General features: G+C 44.1%; 1 protein-coding gene across 5 annotated transcripts in view; it reads left to right on the plus strand.

Moving 5' to 3' along the window:
* Positions 1–650: 650 nt before the first annotated feature.
* LOC138526199 (cohesin subunit SA-2-like) overlaps positions 651–15,882 on the plus strand; it is a 2,217,157-nt gene continuing 2,201,925 nt past the window's right edge. For all 5 annotated transcript variants that reach the window (XR_011283519.1, XR_011283520.1, XR_011283521.1 and 2 more), the window contains exon 1: positions 651–778. Coding sequence is in view for 2 of the 5 variants with exons in the window: in XM_069636632.1 (XP_069492733.1) it covers positions 732–778 (47 nt within the window). In the remaining 3 variants the exon portion in view is untranslated. The remainder of the gene's footprint in view (positions 779–15,882) is intronic.

Here is a 15,882-nt window from a genome sequence, read left to right on the forward strand (position 1 = left end):
GTTTTTTATGTTGAAAATATGGTCACCCCACCCTCTGCACGGGAAAACAATCCAAAAAATAACTACCTGCCTTACTGTAAACTGTTATGCTGGAGCTTCGCACCCAAATGTGCCCCCCTTCACAGGATAGTCAAGTATGCCCCACTGCACAAAACATCTCCCCTCTGTTGTACATAACAAATCCCCAAAACACCCCTCTCCAGCTGGAAGGACAAAAAAAGCCACTCTGTGAGAAAACAAAACGACCCACATTACTATTGTAAACTGATCTATTGGAAATTCGCATGTGCTCAGCTTCATTGCACAAAAAAAACACCCTTTTGCACACAAAATACACCCAAACACCCCCTCCTCCGGTCAGGCCAAATCGTCCAGCTCCACTAAAATAACAACCAAGTATGCGATAGGTTTAAGACTAACTGTAAACCAAATTCGCTTGGTAACGAGGAATGACATTGTTCATCTGCTCTGGCCATGATGCTATCTTAAGTTCAGGCCTTCCCCTCTAGCCCACGAGGCTGCACCAGCCTTCCCGCTCTTCCACGCCTTGCAACGGGGACACTTTAATGACGTGCCCAACTAGAAGCACGTGACTTTCCAAACACGCCCGAACGTGTGACGCACGTGATGAAGAGGGGACGGAGCGTTGCTAAGGTCCTTTTCTCGGATTGGAACTAGGCACTACCTCATAGGGACCTCTAGGGGTAAGAAGACTCGCAGCGGTCCAAATCATGCAGCCCCAACCAGAAACTGCACCGCCTCACCCGACCAGCCACAAGTAAGAACTAAGGCAGCAGGGGAGCATGTCGCGGGTGACTCATATCGTTCAACGGAATTGGACACGCCCCTTCTGCATGCTTCGGAATTCGGCCAGTTCACGCATGACCTTTACTTCATATGGGTCTTGCGACCTTACATGTCTGGAATGCCTTTGCACTTTTCATTTTTTGGGTGATTGGGTGGTATATTTGACCAGACTATTATTGAACATTGTTTGAAGACCTGGCTTGTTAGCGTCATATTTTACAGTATTCAGCCGGGAATCTAAATCTCATTATTTTATTGTTTTTTTGCCTGATTTTTGTGAAGTTCTGTAGAATTTTTATTTTTTATTTTTTTGGTACGGTTTTTATACGTTCGTCCTTATTATTGTTAACTCCTTATTTTCATGTTCGTTATACTCTTTGTGTTTGCAATGCATGTTGTTTACCCTCGTTTTACAGCGCACTTTGAGTTTCAAGTGACAAAATGAGCGCATTATTAAACACCGTTAATACATTATTTTTTTAAAAAAATCTAAAGGATCCCAACTTATTATGCATGAACTATGCTCATTACTGCTACGTCTGTATTCCTCGTCACAGTACTTTACTTTTCAGGCTTCAGCCTCCACGACAGGAAACTTTCTTTACAATTAAAGTGTTCTTCCCCTCCTCAAGGATATCCACTGTGCTTGACATAATACCATACTTGCCAACCTTACAGATTTAGGCAGTAGGCTACTGCTTTTGAAGCAGCCCTACCGCATACAGATTTCAGTGACAGATCCTATTGCTTTTTACAGTGGCAAGTAACTTATGTGATTCTAAGGCAGGCTCCAGGACAGAGCATGCAACGCATGAATTAGTCTGTCTATACAGTGGACTGGTAGGGGATTACTTTGATTACACTCGACTAATCCACTGACCTGACAGCTGCGTGACTCTGTCCTGCACTATTGCCGGTACAACCCTTGGGCATAGCTCTCAACCATTTGTTTTGCAAAGGCGGGTGAAATCACCCGATTTTCTTTTTGGCGGGTGAGACGCCCATTAGAATGAATGGGCGTGCAGGAGGCTTGGCGGGTGAGTCAGCCCTTTACAGGGCGGGTAACACCCGCCAAAAGCAGGTGAGTTGAGAGCTATGCCTTGGGTGAACCAGCAGTGAAAGCAAGTGGCAGAGTGTAACACCATCACCAGGGCCGGCCTTGGGGGCAGTAGCGCCCTGGGCGAAATGGCGCCCCCCCCCCCTTGTGTGCCCCTGGTCAACAGGGGGCATGGTCACGGAGTGTCACTTTTTTAATTTCTTTTTTTTAAAGCGAGGAGGTAATTCTATGAATAGGGTGCATTACACCCTATTGTACCTAAATGCACTCTGCCTCCACGGGTTCATTGACTAACAATGAGGCGCCTGCTCTTGAAAGACTTCCCCCGAGCTGGCGTGGCGAGGGCTAACGGTGCCTTTTGTTGGTGAAGGTGCCCGCGGCGGTGGGGCACATTTGGTGACAATCTTGACATTGAATGTGCCTGCCTGGTGCGCCTTCTCCCGCTACGCCAGCCCGGGGGAGCCCTTGAAAGACTCCCCCCCCCCCCCCCCCTGAGCTGGCGTGGCGGGGGCTAATGGTGCCTTTTGTTGGTGAAGGTGCCCGCGGCGGTGGGGCACATTTGGTGACAATCTTGACATTGAATGTGCCTGCCTGGTGCGCCTTCTCCCGCTACGCCAGCCCGGGGGAGCCCTTGAAAGACCCCCCCCCCCCTGAGCTAGCGTGGCAGGGGCTAATGTGGTCGCCTGGCTCACCCCTCCCTAAGGCCGGGCCTGACCATCACACAGTATCTGCCGACAATTTGGTGTTTATATTCAGAATTATACTTATTTTTATTTTTTTGATTATTATTTTTTTTAATTTCAACATCTTTCCATGTTGTGCTGTTTGTAGGTTTTGTATTTTCCTGTGACTAGGGAGGTGCCAGGGGGGCCTGGCCCCTCCTCTGAAATCCTGTTTTTGCCCCCCTTTACTGTGGCGTACTGAGCAGGGAGGGCAAGCTGCCCCCCGCCCCAGAGGCTCTTTTGTCAGTGGGACACCTCTCCCGTTAAGCAACTCAATGAGGGTGCCCAACGGGAAAGGTGTCCCGCTGGCAGGACAATATGTTCTGAGCAATTCCTGCTCGGCACGCGCATTGTTCTGGCAGCAGGACACCTGACCCTTTCCGAACGGGAGAGGTGTCCCGCTGCAGGGACAATGTCCCAAGGAGCTCTGGGCAGCAGAGGGGCTCTCACCTTGCTGTGTCAACAGAACTTTTCGCTGGGGGGGGGGGTGACTGTAATCGGGGGCTTTTGTCCCTTTTGAAATGTGAATGGGGTATCGCAAGTGACTATGTCTTTAAAACCCAAGGGGGATTTGTTAGGCTCACATTAATCTACATTATGCTATTGTGACTTTGCATGCAGGATGGGGAGAATAAAACCAAAGCCAAGCTCTTATTGCTCAACATTTCTATGAGAATGTATGTAGTGTATAGTTAGTTTACTATGAAAGGATAGTTTATTATGTAATGTGGTTTGCTTCCAAGGCATTGCTATAAATAAAGTATTACTTAGGCACATGAAATGCAAAGCAAAACCTTAATAAATATCCATATCAACTAAACCTGGGAGGATGTGCTCAGTTGCTTAAATTGTCTGCATCCCGGGTTTCACCATTTTAGCAAAGTGTGTGATCCTGAGCACATCGCAGTGTATCTTATCTGCAGCTCGGTAAGTGATTCACTTCATAGCTTATGTTAATACATCATGCTGTTATTTAAAAAAAGCCAAATGACTATAAAGTTGCTCCATATATAAAAATAGCGCAATTTAGGTATTTTGCACCACAAAGATATTTGCCGCTTGGTATGATATGATAGGTTATTTATAACACGCTTAATACCCCGAGGTTTCTAAGTGCGGACACTGGGGATCGAACCTGTGTTGCTCCATGTCGTCTTGCTTCTAAGGCGAGCATGTTGCCCCTGAGCTTTCCTCCCTTACTTATGGCAACTTACTCTAAAGTCACTGCCGTGGTGCCTCCAAGTATCAAAGATTGATGACGCTCCTTGCAATGTCCTTTTCTGTGAAGTCATTTCTGTTGGGACAATCGATATGCAAATTCGGAGGTTTGCATGTATTTTGCCACAGAGCGCCTGGACAGATCGCTAAGGAGATTCCTGCATCTGTTATCATTATATATATATATTTTTTGATGTGTTAAAATGCCATCTGCCACTAATGTTACCAAAAAAAGTAGATTGGGCAGGGGTGGGTGGTTTGGGGGCATAAATGAGAACGTATGGAATTGCGCGCACTGCATTTGGGGGGAAAGTAGCAAGACATTTTTTGTGGCCCACCCCGACTCTTGCAATGCTGGATGCTACCCTGCCACCCCTACCTGGGCTACTCTCTCTGCAGTGCTGCCTGGTGCCCACCTGCACGGCACACACACAGGACCGCAATACACAGGGCCACAATGCTGCTGCTGCTGGGGCCGGCTACGTGCACAGCAAATGCAGTGAAGAACCCACCATAAAGGTGCACACAGGACAGCGGCACAGGGGTGATGGTCAGCATCGGGGTCTAGGGCTTGCCATGCTACTGTATGCGTGCACACGCATGCGCTATTAGGTAAAAAGGCAAGCCTTCCTGAGGGAGTGAGGGCACAGTGAAAAAAGACCCCAATTTGAATTTTAACAATCAGGCCAGCCAGGCCGCTGATGTTGAAATTCAAATTGGGGTCTTGGCGGGTAGCTCACCCCTGACAAGGATTTCCTGGCCGAGCCCCCAGCTTTGCTGAGGGAAGCAGGGGGCTTGGTGATCTAATCTGCTGTCCTCCTTTTCCCAGCTGTCACTTGCTCGTTTGCTGGGTTGTTACTCAGCCTGGTTTTTTTCTTCTGGAGTGAAGGGGACACACTGCCCTCGAGACATTAGGGTGGCTCCATCTCTGCAGAAGACACTGCTTTAAAGGATCATATCTTGTCGCTGGTTGACTGCTGTTACAGCACACACACTGTGCTCCTCGAGTTCACATGCCCGCTGTGGATATTCTCAATGCTCTTGCTACATTTGCACTATAAATTGTCCACACAAAGACACTGCTGAGAATGCAACCCACAGCCCCTATTGCGATCTTCACAGATCTTCTAGAAAAGCACCCACAGCCAGATGCAAGATGCACAAAAAGGCATTGCAAACCGTGGGCATTAATGGCACACTTGTGAAAGGCCACCTACAGCAGATGCTATCGGGACACAAAAAGGACACTTTCATTTCAAAGTGCATAAAATGGCAGGTGTCCATTACCAGCCAATGACAACAGGCAACATCTGAACACATTGCCCGAAACCAGGAGTGAACTTAACTGGTGCTGTGTGTTTGCTGGGCGATTATCGAGTTTTGGAGATATACCAATATACATATTTAAAATATCGCTATAGGATGAGACAATATCGTTAACATCAAGATATATACAGCAGAATAGCTTGCTGTATAAATGCATGGTTTTTACCTCCCCCGGGCCATTTTGGATTGCCCGCGTCAATTTGGGAAAAGCATACACATTGCCCTTTTATAGGTGCCCCCCCTACTTTTGCTTTTCTCTCTGGCCCCTCTATGCCCCCCCACCTGTAAATTTGCTTCCTGGAGATGCCACTGCCTACACATACAGTCCCAACGTCCTCAATTCTGTCCAGGATCCTGTCTAATACATTGATGGTGGAAGTTGTGTTTTTCTTCACTTCAGTTATTGCCACTGAATGTTCTTTCACTTCAATGGGATCTGATCTGGCAGCTATAAAGGGTACGCCTCTAGTGAATCTCCCACAGGCTACACCTCCTGCGGCTCCCATGTCTCTGTTATTAATGGACATATCCATAGAAGTCAGTCATTCCACATAATCACAAATTCCCAGTGGTGCAAATCTGTTAATACATGTCCAGGCCTCCGCCCAGCCATCCAGCAGCAGTGTTGAGGAATTCTTCACCCCCAAACTCTTTATGGAAGTGATTTCCCAGAGATTTTACATTCTGCTGTGCGGGACCCGAAACTGCCACTATTGTGGCTAGATTTTCCTCATGATTAATTTGGGATTGCTGAATGCTGTAATGCTTTTTTAATTTTTTTTTTTTTTTATTTGGTTGGCTGAAATAATTCAACCTTTCAAATTTGTAATTTACAATATAACATAAAAACTTTACCTATTTCATACATTCCTATTTACAATTTATCAATGTATCAATTTACATCTTATTTACAATTCATTAGTTACATCAATTAATAAAAATTAAATTACATGATTACAACTACAATACATTTTAAGTACTTCTCTGCAGATTCTTTTCTTATGACTTAAAATTCATTTGGGAATAAACGAATCAAAAAATGGACAATCGCTTTCCTCACAGAAAATTTTGTGCTGCAGAAGAGACGCCGCCATATGTCCTCATGATCAGCCGGTGTATAAATGTATAATGTATTTGAAAAAAGTAAATTTCTCTGCGACTCCAAATAGGGGCAAGAGACTATGATATGTTCCAGCGTCTCTGTTTGCATATTATTTTTGCAAAAACAACAGAAATTTAGATTTCTTTTAGGATCTGTTTTCTCCTAGCCAAAATGTCATTTGTAGGCCATAGATTTAGTCTGAATCTTAAGTACTTATTTCTTAGATATGGCGATGGGAATTTGACCAGATAATCTGACATTTGGCGATGCCTCTTATGTCCAAACAGTGCGGTATAGAAATCATTATATAAAATACATTTTTCTGTATTCACAATGCAATTGAACTGATATAATTTCCTTTTGGCTTGTATTAGATTCTCAAGCAACAATTGAACACTAATACTTGCATCTGATATATTCTTATAGACTTCCTGTCGCCACTGTTGCGAAAAAGGATGTGTTGAAGTCCTCAAATAATGAGCAACTGTCCCCAAGATGTTGTCTAATCGCAAGCTCATTCTACATTTACGTAGAAAGGCACATTTCGTCCATATAACATAAACTGATAATGGCAACAAACCCAGTTCATGCCGCAAGATAGGCATTGGTATGCATATAGGTAGTCTCAGGACCTTTTTCCAGAATCTGGCTTCAAGCACATGCCGCAATGGATGTTGAGTATTTAACAATGTTTCCATGCCGTATACCAAAACTGACACAACCTTTTGCTCATAGAATGCCAAGATATGTTTATATGAGAATTTCTCGTACTTGTAAGCCAACATTTTCACTTGGGAAATTAACATTCTTAATTTAAAGTCAAGAATATGAAAATGCTTCTCATATGACCTAGAATCTTGAACATGTATACCCAGGTACTTGTAATCAGATGTTATGTGCAACACCTTTTTGGTGAATGTGCCAGTTATATTTAGTAGATCAATTTACCATCCTTCTTTTGCAAATTAGTATCTGAGTTTTTTCCTGATTCACAGATAGATCATTCGAGCTAGTATACTGTGCCAAGCCATCTAATCGTTTTTGCAGTCCTATCGGGGTTCGCAACAGGAGGACCAAATCATCCGCGTGTAATAACCACGGTATGCGCTGAGTTCCTAATTTAGGTGAGTCAGCTGCAATAGAAAGAAATACCTGGCCAATGTCAAGTATGAAAAATATGAAAAGTGTGGACGCCAAGATACAACCTTGTTTTAACCCGCGATTTATTCTAATAGGAGCAGTTAATAAACCTTCTGTGTTCAAAGGAACCTGCAGCTGTGTATCCGAGTGCAGATGCATTATTAGTGCAATTAAGGAGGGCGGACAGCCATATCGATGCAGTTTTTTATATAGCATGTTGCGATCAATGGAATCAAAAGCCATTTTAAAATCCACAAAGGCCATATATAAGACTTGATTTTCTTTTGCACATTGTGATTTCAGCATATTTAAAGTCATGATGTTTGGGATTGTGCCTAGACCTGTTAAAAACACAGACTGCAAGGGATCTCGATTGAAGGTTTTTTGTGACCAATTATTGAATTCCCGAAGAATAATCCGGGCAAATATTTTACTTGGTGCATCCAGCAGAGAAATAGGGCGATAACTTGCCAGATTATTACGGTCCCCTTTCTTATAAATGGGAATGATAATTGCACATTTCCATGATTCAGGTATCCTCTGTGTCTGAATGATGTTATTAAACATAGCAAGCAATATGTTAGCCCACAACTCTGGGTGTTGTTTTAACATGAGATTCGAGAGCCCATCAGGCCCTAGAGCTCTCAAATTACTGGCTTTGTTTATGAAGTATAAACATCCCAATTTGTTCAACACTAGTGTTGATGTTTAGGTCCCCCTGTTGTGTATTTTGGAGAAATACTCAGCCCACATTTGTTCATTTATACAGTTTGACTGTATAGCTATTTGGTTTCCCGCTGTAGATTGATTTATCAAGGACCATATTTGTTTAGTGTTTTTACTGCTTAAAGTACGGAGCATATTGGCTCCATCAATTTGATGTAAGGTGGCTTTTCTGGCTCTCATCCAATTTTTATACTTCGTCTGAATTTGTTTTAAGACCTTCAATCGAGAAACCAGTGGTAAGTATGCTGCTTGGCGTTTTTCCTGTCTGACTTGTGTTTTTTTGTCTTTGACTTCCTTGCTTAAAATTGTGGAAGTGAGGCTTTTGTTTCTGTATTTGTATTCTCGATGTGGGTTGAAACTTCTGCATAGCATCTGCATAAATTACTTCCTCCAAATCTTGATTTATATTAGATTGTGCCAGTAACAATGCATAATGTTCTCCAAATGCTTTAAGCGAGTTGATGTTCCACCTTAACCTATTACGGGCCGTGTTCACACTTATATTTCCCTGGATGTATTCAGATGGAAGTATACATGTCAAATTCGGGATTGACCATTTCATAGACTAGACAGCATGTTATGATCACTCAGGTTATTCTAGCAGACTTAAAACAAACTAATTTGTGCCATAATTTTTTCTTCCACATAAATATAGTCTATTATGCTGGCACTGTTTCCTCTCTGCCATGTCGCTTTCGAAGGATTATCAGAGGGAATGGAGCCATTCAAAACTAAAAGGTTTCTTGATTTGGCCAGTTTTAACCATTTCATCAAACGCCTACTTTGAAGGCTGTTTTGTTGAGAAAAACAATGAAGATTAAAATCACCTGCAATAATAGTGAAGCAAATACATGGGTCAAGCACAATCATGTGATCCTGTGATCACAACCAATGAGATCCTCCAAAAATGTATCGTCAGAGATGGCCTCAGGATTCCAATACAAGTTGATCAGGGCAAATGATTGTAGATTATGTTGCGCCCTGATCAACTGTATGAATGGGCTCGGTGAGGCCGAAGATTCAATCTTTGAGTGGGCTCTGTTTAGTGGCAATCAACAGACCTGAGGTGGGCCTACCCCGAGCTGCCTTGTTAGCTGGAATTACCTGTAGGTCAAAGCCATTCCACACCGGGGGCTCTATGAGCCACGTTTCTTGGAGCATAATTATATCGTATGAGCATAACTCTGATGGTTTGTTCAAAAGATGCTTAAAACCTCGAATTCCAGCTAATGTCAGAACCTGATCTTTCTGAGGTAAACTCTAATGACAGTTTGCTTGTTGTTTGCATGAGCACTCTGTGATTCTTGCTTGATTTTTATTCATGCCCAGTTGAGATTTGTCAAATTTTGAGGGAGCCAGATGTACCTTCAACTGTTGCGGAATCTGCTCCTCTTTCTCAAGTATAAAGCCCAAATCAAGCAAGTTCACTTTTTGTGTCCACATCAAATTCCAGATTACTTTCGAATTCATCCAAACTCTTACTTCTGTCCCATCTCCCTTAGAGAGAAATTCGACTTGCTCAATATCAATTGATTTGACATCATCTAAAGCAGGTATCTCCGAAATAATCTCCAACAGGGATTTACGATTCAAGATGTATTGCGTGGCAGGTCGAGGGCAGCATTTTATTGTTAACCAAATACGAGCAAATTGTTTTGTCTTTGGGGCCCTTTGATTGAATTCTTTGTCAGGTGCACTCAGAGCCCTCATTGCCTGACGTGATTCCTGTGGTCTACTTTCTAGCACCTCTGCAATGGTAGTGGTTATTGATTTCAGAATGCGGTATACCAGAGCCTACTTTTACAGAGAACTTGTCTGAATATTGTAATTTATTTGCAGGTTCCAAAATACCCTTCCCCGTATCACCAAGAGAGACGGCTCCCATTGGCGGAGTCACTTTTCCACTATCTTTGGCGTAGTTTTGTTCTAGATTTCTTTTTTTTGTTGTTGTTGCTTGTAAGGCAGGTTCAGATGCATGCTTTAAGGCTGGTGATTGGGATGGTTGTGCTGCCAAATATTCATCGACTGCACGACAAATCTCTGTTAAGTGGATATCATTATTCATTTTGGAGGTAGAGTTTTTGGGGATCGGGCCTCCAAAGTCTCATTAGCTGAATTTATGGCTCTATAATTCACATCCTCACCTAGATTGGGAGAAGAAGCTGCATCGATTAGATCATCCAGCGGTTTGTAAACTGGAATTGAAGTTACACCGTTTTTTTTTCTTTTGCTGAGCTATTTGAGCTTGAAACTGATATTCGCTCTGGCCTTTTCCTTAAGTGCTGGGCACGGTAGGATTTTGACAAATTCTTTTTCACGGTTTTAGCCACTTCAAGTGTGATTTAGGTGCAACAAACATAGGGTACAGTGGTTTGGGCAAAGATGAAGTTTTGCAGGTCGCTAATTTGTCATCAGTGATGGCTTGGCTTTGCAGAATGAATGTTGTGATGTCATGTGGAGTGTTTATGCCCGAGTGATGGAATGCATGGGTGAATGTTGTAACCTGGTCAGTTGTTCAGTCAGAAGCCTGGGTGATGGGCTGCCAGTGTTTTATTGTCCCATATGTAACCTGATGACTGCTTGTAATGATGCCTATAAAGCTGGCAATAAAACTAGCATGTCAACCTAAGAAAGCTGGGAGCTGCTTCGATACATTGGTGACGAGTTGGTCTTTTAAAAGAAGAATCTACGCGTGAAACAGATGTAAAGCTGGTGCCCTGCTGAGGGGGGTGCAGGAAGGAAGAAGAGGACAACACTGCTCCCAAATGAAGTAAGGCCCATCACCCAGGGTGGCAAGATACTGCAGGGCTAAAAAAAGGGAAGCCAACTCTTAAGTTGAAGAAAGGGGAGTTGATTCCATCATCAGGCGAGCTGCAGAGCTGGATCCCATAAGCAGGAGAGGGAACAACGTATTGGTTATTAGCCGGATTATTATGATCCATGGACATCTTTATGGAGTCATCTTCCCAGTTTTGGGGTGCCAGTTAATGGAAGATGCATAGCGCTTGGATGCTGGGCATGAATTGCATGGCAGGTAAAGCGAGTCTCATGTGCAGGAGAGAGGAGTCTGATGGTCTGGAGAATAACTGCTGTGGTTATGTGCACTAAAAACTGCTGCTCCGGTTATGTGCGCTGAAGTCTAACATCACAGCTGGGCTTGTGTGCATGTCATTCCTGCACTTACAACTACGGGAGACTGTCCCATCTGTACATTGGAGAGTTCGAGCTGGGTCCCATAAGGGAAGACAGTGGTACATAGAAGGTCTGGTGGTCAAAGGATTGGAGTGGTTGGACAAACCTGCAAGGAGTACTAATGCAGGGGATCAGAATACGTAATGGAAGTTGGTAAAAGCTGCGTAGTTTGGCAACATTGTGGACACATCTGCACAATGGAGGTGTTTGGACATGGTACGGCATGGGACAGATCCATGGAGCCTGGATTTGGGTAAAACTAAGTATGCTTTAAGCTATGGAGCTATGGACTTGGGTAAAATGGTTGAAGTTGCTTGCTCTATGGATTGAAGGAAAATGTATTATGTGGAGTATCCTAGTGTGTATTTTGCTTATGTGCTTATCTGTGTTTCATTTACTTTGATGCATATAGATAGATTGCAGGCTGGTGTTTTGTTTTTAAGTATGGATGGTTATGGTTTGGATGTGATGAGTGTGTTTTAGATTTAACACTCTTGAGGATTTGCAGTTTAGCGTTGCAGCAAGCGACATAGACTTTTAGTATGGAGTAAAATATATGGTATGGTCCAAAACTAGTATGGAAGTCGGGGTTTTCCTGAATGTTTAGTTTTTGACTTTTTTGAGAATTTTCAGCATTTACGTTGTCCCATGACAACATGGACTTTTATTTGACAACATGGACTTTTAGGATTGGATTTGGGTCGGGTTCATGACATCTAATGTTTTAGAGACTAGATGTAACTTTTTGAGGATTTTCAGCATTTAAGTCGCTAAATAGCGACATGGACTTTTAGGAATGGATTTGGTTTGGGCTTCATGACATATATATATAGTGTCTTTTAAGAAATGCATCCAAACTAATGCTGAAAATATTGCAATGTGAACTACATATTGTGTAATATGTGATGTATGGATCTGGGCAGTTTAGTCATATTGGGGGTCGCGCCTTCAAGTATCCCTTGTATGGGTGTTGATATGGTTGTCTGGTGACTGAGGGAGTAGCGCCTCCCGTGTTTTTGGTTTTGGGTGAAGCTTATATGAAATTTATAAGTATGGTTGCTGATGGTGTGAGTGCCAGGTCAGCATGTCTTAGCTCTCAATGTGGTTGCTGGGGGTAGCGCCTTCAGCCTAACATTCAGCATGTATGTGGATGGGTATGCCACAAGGGTATTTGAGAGGCAGTGCCACATAGTATGGTATCTGGGGGTAGCGCCTCCAGTTTGGTGTGGGCGTGATTGTGATGAGTTGCACATGGTTAAACAGTGTCCGTGTGTTACTGGTGGTAGCGCCACCAGTTCCGTCGGGGCGTGACTATAATAGGTTATGCATGGTTATTCCGCGTATGGCTGTGTGAGGTGGTAGCGCCACCAATTGTCGGGGTGTGACTGAAGTTAGTCATGCAAGGTTATTAGTTTGGTATCTGGGTGGTAGCGCCCCCGACTTTGGTATGGGCATGTCTGTAGTATTAGGGATTGCATGGTCAAACACTACCCCGACTTTGTGGTTTATTTACCACAAATAATTTGATTTCTTTCTCTGTGCACATGCGTTGCGGCTGTGTTTAGCTGTACTGCGTGCGCTTCTATGACTCTTTCCACCCTCATCAGGGTCCGAAGCGTGGCAGTGATATTGGTTGTTGGTCCTGGCGTGCCTGGCCAGTGCATCGGGTATGAGGTGAGTGGTAGAGTGTCAGAGCACGTGTTGTGTGCTAGCTATGATGATGCGAGTCGGTGTGAATGGCTTATGTTGGTGTTTGTGGAAATGTGTTGTGTGATGTCTTGCGCTGTTGTTGGAAGAGGGGAGATGTGTTCTGTTACGCTTTGCTGTGTGTGATGTGCAATGTAAAGAGAGGAGATGTGTTGTGTATGTCATGTGGAGTGTTGATGTGTGAATGCTGTATGAGTGTTCTACCTGAGGTCAGTTAAGCCTGGGTGATGGGACCAGTGGTTATCCTTATATGTAGCTTAATGTAACTATGTAATAAAGTACATGTAAGAAGCCCAAGAAGACCCCTGAAGTTACATTATTACACTGGCGACGAGGATGGGATAGCATGCCCAATGGAGGAAGGTAGTACCTCCAATCTGCAGTGAAGTATACGGATAGCGTTCCCAATAAAGGAAGGTGGCACCCCAATCCTAAGTGAATGTGTAGGGATAGAGTTCACGATATAGGAAGGTAGCACCTTCTATGAGAAGTGATGAGTAGGGATAGCGCCCTGCTGCAGAGGAGGGATAGCGCCCTGCTGCAGAGTAGGGATAGCGCCCTGCTGCAGAGTAGGATTAGCATCCCGCAGCAGAGTAAGGGATAGCGTCCCACAGCAGAGTAGGGGTAGCTCCCTGGACCCATATAGGGATAGCGTCCCTGATTATAGTGGAGATGACGTCCCTTATCAGAGTAGGGGTAGTGCCCCGCACCAGTATAGGGTAGCGTCCCTGAGCAGAGTAGGGATAGCGTCCTGCAGCAATATGGGGATAGCGTCCCTGTGATATTTTCTTTAGAGCTGCAACTCTCTATAAAAAGATGCATGGTTTGGATGTCCTGTATGGGTGCCTTGTATTGTGTTGCGTTTCCCAGGCCAGTGGTGGTTGTAAAAAGGTTAAGGGATGTGTTCGTTGGTGTGGAGTGTTTATGCCTGAGTGATGGAATGCATGGGTGAATGTTCTAACCTGGTCAGTTGTTCAGCCAGAGGCCTGGGTGCTGGGCTGCCAGTGTTTTATTGTCCTATATGTAACCTGATTGACTGCTTGTAATGATGCCTATAAAGCTGGCAATAAAACTAGCATGTCAACCTAAGAAAGCTGGGAGCTGCTTTGTTACACCCCCACCCTGTTCTATATTTTCAAGGCACACGTCTCCTTTTCCCCCCCTGCATTACACCGGTCAGATCAGTTATGATTTTTGGGAAGTGAGGTACAGCAGATTTGATAGGGGGTTGTTCGAGGTTTGAGTGGCCACTGTTATGAACGATTTCGGGTTCAGGTTAGGGACATCTTTAAAGGCTCTTTCCTGAATTCCCTCTAACTTTGAAACCGCTGAATGCTGCCAGAACATCATTTGCCCAATTTGTTTATTTTGAGCAGAGATCTTGTGTTCCATCGACTCGAACAATTTTCCCATCGAGTGTACTGCCAAATTAATCGAGTTCAAAGTAATCTCCACCAACTTATTTGTCGATTGCAGTGATGTTAAATCTGCCATAGGCATATTTCGAGACCTGCACCTTGGTGTTGGCGCAGCAAAAGACGTGTCAGAAGCTACAGACAGCGACGAACTCGGATACAACACTGGAGAAGCAGATAAATTATCATGCAAAGTTCACGAGGACGGACAGGAATCATTCAAATCAATTTTAGCTGTTACAGGGACTTCCAACTCAGGGGCTAGCAATTCATTTGTGTCCTTAAGAGTTGAAATTGGGCTGTCATGATATTTATTACATAATAGTACACTATCAGATAAGGAGGCGTTAAGTTCAAACATACTCACAGGAACATGATCACACTGGGTCACGCCCGGTAAGTTGTCCCGCTTCCCTGTCGCCATGGGAAGTTACTTCTATAGCTGTGTTTATAATTGCCTCCTTTTTGCCATGGTCCATAGTTGTTTGTGGCGCCAAGGAGACAGCTCTTTGCAAGGTAGGTGTACTTCTGCTGTATACTGGCGACAAGGGTTGCGGCAAGGTCGCATAGAACGACCGAATGTCCATGTGCCTCCCAGAAATCTCAATTGCTTTAGAACATGGTTTGGCAGTTTTCGGGAAGGGGGTGGAAACACTCCATGATCGTTTTTTTTAATTGGGGTGGTGTCATAAACCCAGAAGTGGTTTCCCACAGACTGGCTATTTGTGCCCCAGGGGGCATGCCAGAAGTTAGCGTGATCATGGTTTCTTCCCGAGTGCCCGAGCCAAGGAGATTTTGTGAATAATATACAATTTCCCCAGTAAGTAGCACCCGCCGCTTGCGAACCGCAGCCAAGCAGTACTTCGACGGCACTTGGAACGGTACGCGCGCGCGCACGTTCCAGATTATATGCACGCCTTGTGAGGGGGGGGCGTGTCAGCAGTTTCACAGTTCAGAGCCTAAACAACAAAATAGGAACAACCGTAAGAAGATGATATAACAGTAATGTTTCCTTGTTATTGCTGTTGTATGCACAGTTCACCTGCTGGTTACAGTAGTCCAAATAAATCCTTGAAAGTCTTTATGGGTTTAATCCACAGGCAGGCAAGCAGCATGCAGTGGCAAAGCGGTACTTCGACGGTACTTGGAACGGTGCACGCGTTATTCAAAATATTTTATTCAGAAGGTTTACAATAAAAAAATACGCCACATCTCTTGAAGCCTCAGAGGAGTCTCAATGTCCATCCATGGTATCCATGGTATGATCAATCAATTGACAAGAACCTTTGTCAAAGCCATCCTGAAACCATTTCCATGTAATGGTCTTTTGTTTTACTTTTGCATAGTAAAACTCTAACTTTATTCCAGTCACAGTAGCTGTGTGTTCGTTCCCTCAGCCATGTGACAGCTGTCCTATGTGTGAGGCCCTAGGCTAACATCAATAGTGTCTGCCTAAAGGCATTTAAACAG

Source organism: Ambystoma mexicanum, chromosome 7p, assembly GCF_040938575.1.
Source record: "Ambystoma mexicanum isolate Mex_15411 chromosome 7p, UKY_AmexF1_1, whole genome shotgun sequence".
In the NCBI taxonomy this organism is placed as follows: Eukaryota; Metazoa; Chordata; class Amphibia; order Caudata; family Ambystomatidae; genus Ambystoma; species Ambystoma mexicanum.